The 7,328-nt window shown below is 41.4% G+C and overlaps 1 protein-coding gene across 1 annotated transcript in view; it reads left to right on the top strand.

Moving 5' to 3' along the window:
* Positions 1-7,328, top strand: part of LOC106874572 (dynactin subunit 6) — a 41,244-nt gene that overhangs the window by 22,546 nt on the left and 11,370 nt on the right. The window contains exons 3-4 of the mRNA XM_014922349.2: positions 4,770-4,875; positions 5,699-5,778. Of these exons, the coding sequence (XP_014777835.1) occupies positions 4,770-4,875; positions 5,699-5,778 (186 nt within the window). The remainder of the gene's footprint in view (positions 1-4,769; positions 4,876-5,698; positions 5,779-7,328) is intronic.

Below are 7,328 nucleotides of genomic sequence, written 5' to 3'. Positions count from 1 at the left end.
ATATATATATATATATATATATATATATATATATATATATATATATATATATATATATATATATATACACACATATGTACGCACACACATATATATATATATACACTATACATGTAATTAAAGTACACACACACATATATATATATGTATTTATATATGTATGATTGTGTGTGTGTGTGTGTGTGTATATATAGAGAGAGAGTGAGATATGTATATGCCAGTGTGTGTATATATATATGTGTGTGTGTGTGTGTGTGTGTGATGATAAAAAGCCAGAGAGGTATTCTCTTGCACACAGCCAGACGCACCCACCTGGTGAAATGCCAGGTGTGGCTGTTCACAGCTGATCTGCCTCTTTGGATAATAGTGCAGAGTGATGGGGGGAGGACTGCAGGTCACGGCACCACAATGATAATGATGTTACCTGTGATGATGATGATGAGGAGGAGGAGGTGGAAGAGGAGTAGCAGAAGTATGATGGGAGTTGCATTAGCAATGTTTGTACAATAGAAGTAGGCAGTGGTGGGAGGAGTATTCTGGTTGTCGTTGCCATGCTAGTTTGGTTGTTGTTGCTGTTTAGCACATCCAGCAATTCTACTGGTAAAAGGCCTTCCAACCATGACCATCCCATCTCGTCTTTTTGTTTGACAAGGTGTACACTTCTGCTGTGTGCTTTCCTACTACCACCAAATCTAAGGTGACGTGGTGGTGGAACAAGGTGGTGAGCTGGCAGAATCATTAGAGCGCCGGGCGAAATGCTTCACGGTATTTTGTCTGCCATTACATTCTGAGTTCAAATTTCGCCGTGGTCGACTTTGCCTTTCATCCTTTCGGGGTTGATTAAATAAGTACCAGTTATGCACTGGGGTTGATGTAATCGACTTAATCCCTTTGTCTGTCCTTTTTTGTCCCCTCTATGTTTAGCCCCCTGTAGGCAATAAAGAGATTAATGTCGTAGACAAGGCCATTAGAGGAAAGAAACCTACCTTTAAAGGTGTGAAAGAGTGGTGGTAGCAGAGAACTATATCAGGTAACTGGAAGGGAAGCTAGAAGACAGGTGTATTTAGCCAGGGGAGAAGCAGAAAGGAACAAGTTTGCCAATGTTCTGCAGCATGAGGGCTAGAGGCTTGATATGTTTTGGATTGCAAGACAGTGTATCAGAGAAAACCATGATGTTGTAGGAGAGAAGTGCATTCACATGGACGATGGCTCACTTACAGTTTGTAATTCTGCAAAGAAGGAGGCTTGGAAGTGCCACTGTGAGAGTTTGCTGAAGGTAGAAAACGGATGGAAGAAAGAGAGCCTGCCTAACATGGACCCAACGGAGGGACCGGCTATCTGAACCGACTGTAGCTTAAAAGGTAAAGCAATTTAAAAAAAAAATATGAAGACAGGGAAAGTCCCCAGCCTATCAGGAATTATCACTGAGATGCTTTAAAATAACTGCCAAAACAGACGATTGTAGTGATGATGGTGGAGGATATCGACTCCTTACTTGTTTTTCTAAAATGCACCATAAATGTTCAATAATATTGAGATCTGGAGACTGTGGTGGCCAGATAAGACGTTCAACTTCACTAGAATGTTCCTCATGCCATTCAGTAAGAACTTAAGCTGTGTGAATTGGTGCATTATCATCCTGAAAGATTGTGTTTCCCTCCGGAAACGGTTGATCAAATTCATAGGATTAATTTGATCAGATAAAATGCTTCAATAGTCTTGACTATTAATTCTGCTATGAAGGGAAACCATTGGGCTGGCGGATTTCCAAGATATAGCCCCCACCCCAGATCATCACAGATCCTTCTCCATGTTTAACAGTTGGAAGAAGACAGTCTGGATCAAATGCTTCTTTTGGCTGTCTCCACACGTATACTCGGCCAGTGGTCGGAAATAAGGTAAAGGATGACTCATCCGAGAAAATAACATTCTTCCACTGCTTTAGGGACCAATTCTGTAGATTTTTGCTCCACTCTGAACGCTTTGCAACGTTTGTTTTTGAAAGTAGTGGTTTTCTGATTGCTGCCCACCCTTGAAATCCGGCTTTGTGCAGCTCCCGATGAACAGTATTTGTGGAAACTGGATTCTGGAGATGGTGGGAGCTGTACTTTTGTGATCCTTTCTAACAATTCGTCTAAGAGTCCGACGGTCCCTATCTGAAAGTTTTTAGTTTTCTTCCGGAGTTTTGTTTCGACGAGGAGGTTTTCCCTCTTTTTCAAAGGCTGTCATTACTTTCGAGACAGTACTTCTTGATACACCAAAAATTTCGGCTGTTTTTGTTACACTAGCACCTGCCATGTGAGCACCAACAATTTGACCTCTTTGAAGGTCCGATAGATCTGTCATTTTAATGAATTTTAATTACCTTTTCCTGATGATATCTGAAAAGAAACAGCAATTTTAGCAAAAGATATTAAGCAACGCTAATAATAAATCAAAAAGCATAAAAATAAACAAGCTTTTCACGGTTTTATAGATATTTCAAAATTACGATGGTAGGTGTTTCCATTATTTTATCCAACCCCTGTATATATATATAGAGAGAGAGAGAGAGCAGTATGGCCTCACATGCTTTTGGTGCTTTTGTTAGATGTTGAGCAAACACATTTGCGGTCGTCAACCTCATCCCATTATATAAATATCTGTTCCAGTAATAGACTGTGTTTGTCTTTCCATTAGAAAATGCTTTGCTCTAATCTGATTTGTATTTGCAGCAAGCAATCTCTGATGAGTAACATAACGTGCAGAACTAGTCGGACGCTGAAACCTGCTTCTGAAACCTTTAAAAAAATTGTTATCAGGTTTTTGGTAAAAGGTCTTTTGATCAAAAGTAGGTTTTTTGAGTGGTCAATTATTAGTTCCAAGTTATGAATGTCCAGAGTAGATATTACTAGCTAAACATGAGAAAATATGGGGGAAGAATTAAAGTGGGAACTTGTCCATTGTCACTGAATAACCCATTAGCTGTGTCACATGACTGGGATCAGGTATGGAGTTTGTCTGGAATTCTCTCTATCTATCTATCTATCTATCCATCTATGTATGTGTGTGTGTGTATATATATATATATATATATATATACATACACACACACACACAAGGATGTGCTGAAAAGTTCCTGGCTTTAAGGGTATTGTGAAAGGCCTGGTTGGAGGCCCATCTTTCTGAGTTCATTTACAGGGCTTAGAACATCTGAAGGACTACTGCAATAAGTGTATGACTCTGAGAGGGGGATATGTTGAATAAAATCATTAAATAACCGGTTCTCTTGTATTTTCTTTTACCTAAAGCCAGGAACTTTTCAACCCCCCCCCCCTCCTGTATGTTTCCTTGGGGGAAGAACTTCTTATCCCAAGTTTTGTTGGCTTTGAGTTGTTATCAATGCTTCTGTAAACTTTGTTTTTTCTAGATGGAGTGTTGACCCCATACAAATCCATTTTTTTTAACCTCTGGGAAGAAGTGGTCCTTATTCTTCTGGCCTCTAAACCTTTGACCTGTTCAGCATGGGAGGCCCTACTTGGAGCATGTGCCTCACTGGCATGGCCCTCAGGGTCCCTGAGGCATGCCTGCCACAAGCCACCACACTGCAAGAAGGACTGGAACTGTGGTGGAAAATGCAGCCTAGATCTCCCAATTTGGACCCCTAGACTGGTGCATCTGGGCTACTGGAACAAGCATTGCTGCTGGCTTGTGGCCCACAGTGCCATGCAATGGGCTATTATCATGACCTTGATGTGGAGAAGGATTGGAGCAAGGAAGTCATCTGATTGTAGCATGTTGGTGCTTCCATAGTAGCAGCAAGGCTCTCACTGGAGCTGATGGCAGCTTTGTTCAATGGCTTTGTTTTGTCTAATTTATCTCACCGAATGTCTGTTCCATTTTGCTAGGACTGGGTTGTTTGTTTTTGTTTTCTCTTTTGCATGTTTGTTTATCCTTGTGTTTTGTTTTCGGTTGACTGGCACACCCTGTGTGTGTATGTTTCTGCTTGTGTGTGTATGTTTCTGCTTGTGTGTGTGTGTGTGTGTGCGTGTGAATTCTTTGAATTCATTTTATTAATTAAGGTGTGTTGCCTCACTGAAAAACAAAATTCCATGATTGGGATTTAGGTATCAGCAACTGTACAGAATTATGTAATTATGTAATGTGTGTATATATATATATATATATACACACACACATGCACAAAGAGAGAGCGAGAGAGAGAGAGACAGACAGACAGACAGACAGACAGTAGGTGCTGTAAAGTTCCTGGCTTTGGGTAAAAGAAAATAGAGGAAGATCGGTTAAATATGAGTTTATTAAACATATTCCACTCACAGATTCACACAGTTATTGCAGCGGTCCTTCAGTTTTTCCAAGTTCTGTAAAAGAATTCAGAAGGCTGGGCCTCCAACCAGGCCTTTCGTGATACCCTTAAAGCCAGGAGCTTTTCAGTACCTGTTCATATATATTTTATTCTTTATTTTTTGCTAGTTTATATATATATATATATATATATATATATATACACACACATTTATGTATGTGTGTGTATGTGCATACACACACACACATACACAAACATACAAACCTTCATATGTCTATGAACCGTGTATCTATTAGTGTGCATATACACAGCTATGTATAAACACTATCATATGCACACATAACAAGCATGTACACACACACACACACAAACACACACACACACACATTATTTAGCTGATCCTTTGACCTTCTGCTATGGAGTATTTGACCTCACAACTCTCTCCTTTCACCTCTGTTTTCAGGTGCCCGCACCATCATCCACCCGAAGGCCAGGATTGTGGCTGAAGCCGGCCCCATCATCATTGGCGAGAGTAACCTGATTGAAGAAGGTGTACAGATCATTAACAAGTAAGTTGGAGAGTGAGCGGAGTAGGGCCAGATTTTGGTGGGTATGTGTTGAGTCGGTATCATGCATCCAGGGGTAAGACTTCAAAGTGCATTTAGTTGTGGAGCCTTGGTACAAGGGTTCCAGGCTTTTGAGGAGGTTGGAACTACTTCTGAACTCATTATTGTCCCCAGATCTACTCTGACCTTAAGTATTAGGGTCCCAGTTATGGGTTAACTAGCATGTGTACCACCTGCTTCAAGCCCAGGTTACTATGTCTGCTCTGATAATCGGTTGTGATTTGGTCAGCAAATCCTCTGTGATGGTCGATAATGTATGTGTAAGTGAAGATTGTTGATGATGATGGCTGTGATGGTGATTGTTAGGTTTATCTTTGGCTCATTTTAGTCTTTAGACTGTGGCCATGCTGGAGCACTGCATCGAAGAAGTCTTAGTCGAACAAATTGACCTCAGTACTTATATTTAAAGCCTCTTACACACTCTGTCAATCTCTTTTGCTGAGCCACTAAGTTACAGGGATGTAAACACACCAACACCAGTTGTCAAGCAGTGGGGGGGGGGGACAAACATAAAGGCACACACATACACAGATATATATGACAGGCTTCTTTCAGTTTCCATCTACTCACAAGGCTTTGGTTGGCCTGAGGCTATAGTAGAAGACACTTGCCCAAGGTGTCACGCAGTGGGACTGAACCCAGAACCATGTGGTTGGTAAGCAAGCTACTTACCACACAGCCAAGCCGAATGAGATGATGCAGATGACTGTAGAGATGCTAATGATGGTGATGGTGATGATGATTATGTTTGTATTTTCTCTTCCAGATTACCTGAAGATGGTTCTCCCACAGATGAAACTCCAGTGATGGTCATTGGGAATCACAATGTCTTCGAGGTGGCTTCTTGTATCCTTCACACAATCACCGTGTATACACGTGGCATGTGTGTGTCTGTATGTATATGTGTGTGTGTATGTGTGCGTTTCTGTCTGTGCGTCTTTGTACTGACACTGCTTGGGCTGTAGTGACATTTTTTTGTTAACGTTCTGCATGAGTAGAAAGTTTGGCAATGATGCAGAACAAACCATCATGTTTGGAAACAAAATGCCAGAAAGAATATTTGATTGTAGAATGAGAATTCTGGAATATTGGTTTCAGAATCTGGAACAAGGCCAGCAATTTCGGGTAAGTTGGGTTGGGACAGTGTCGAGTCGATGACATCGTCCCCTGTGCTCAGCTGGTATTTATTCTATAGACGCCAAAAGGATGAAAGGTGAAGTCAGCCTTCGTGGAATTTGAACCCTAACCCTAACCCTTAGGTTAGTGCTGCTTTGACTGGCTTCCATGCCAGTGGCACGTAAAAAGCACCATCCGATCATGGTCGATGCTAGATCCTCTGGCCCCTGTGCTGGTGGCACGTAAAAAGTACCCACAACACTCTCAGAGTCGTTGGCATTAGGAAGGGCATCCAGCTGTAGAAACCATGCCAGATCAGATAGGTGCAGCTTCCTGGCTTGCCAGTCCTCAGTCAAACCGTCCAACCCATGCCAGCATGGAAAGCGGACGTTAACCGATGATGATGATGATGATGATGATGTAACTGATACATAGAAAAACAAATGTACAACAGTTATTTTCATTTTGAAAGTTTTGTTGCTAAATTAGCCCTAAATGCACACGCACACACGTGAACTCTTACACCATCGCACACAATCTAAGACCGTCACACACATACTCTTGCATCATCACACACACACACACACACAGATATATTTATCAAGTATGTTCTATTAGAAGAACTGGTCCTGGCTTACATTGGTTAATCTCTTTCTGTGGCATATTTTCATGTGGCCTTGGTGCTTTTTTGTATCACACACTAACACACACACACACACACACGCACACACACACATACACACATAATATTTCCCTATCGCTTTCTCAAATGCACAAACACACACGCACACAACATTTCACTCTTTCTCAAATGCGCACACACCACCTCTCTCTCTCTCTCACCAACACGTACATGCCACATCTCACTCTAACTCTCTCTCTCTCTCTCTCTCTCTCCCTCCCTCCCTCTTTCTCTCCCATCCCCTCACACACATATCTCTTCCCCAGAAATCATACCACACACCCCCTTCTCCGTCCCGTCCCCTTCACCCTCCTTTTTATCAACCAAGGTTTGTTGACACTCAATAACCAACTTCCTGTAAGTGAGATAAGAATTTAAATACACACACACACACACACACACACGCACGCACGCATGCATGCACATACACGTTTCACCCATATACATACATATATGCATATACATATGCACAAACACATACCCACACATGCATACATGTACACACGTACATTCATACGTACACACACAAGTACACATACATACATATGCACATATATACATTCATAACATACATACACATACAATTATGCGCACCTAT

The sequence above is a fragment of the Octopus bimaculoides genome, chromosome 23 (genome assembly GCF_001194135.2).
Source record: "Octopus bimaculoides isolate UCB-OBI-ISO-001 chromosome 23, ASM119413v2, whole genome shotgun sequence".
NCBI lineage: Eukaryota > Metazoa > Mollusca > Cephalopoda > Octopoda > Octopodidae > Octopus > Octopus bimaculoides.
The sequence above is the reverse complement of the archived record's forward strand: the minus strand, read 5'-3'. Positions and strand labels throughout refer to the sequence as shown.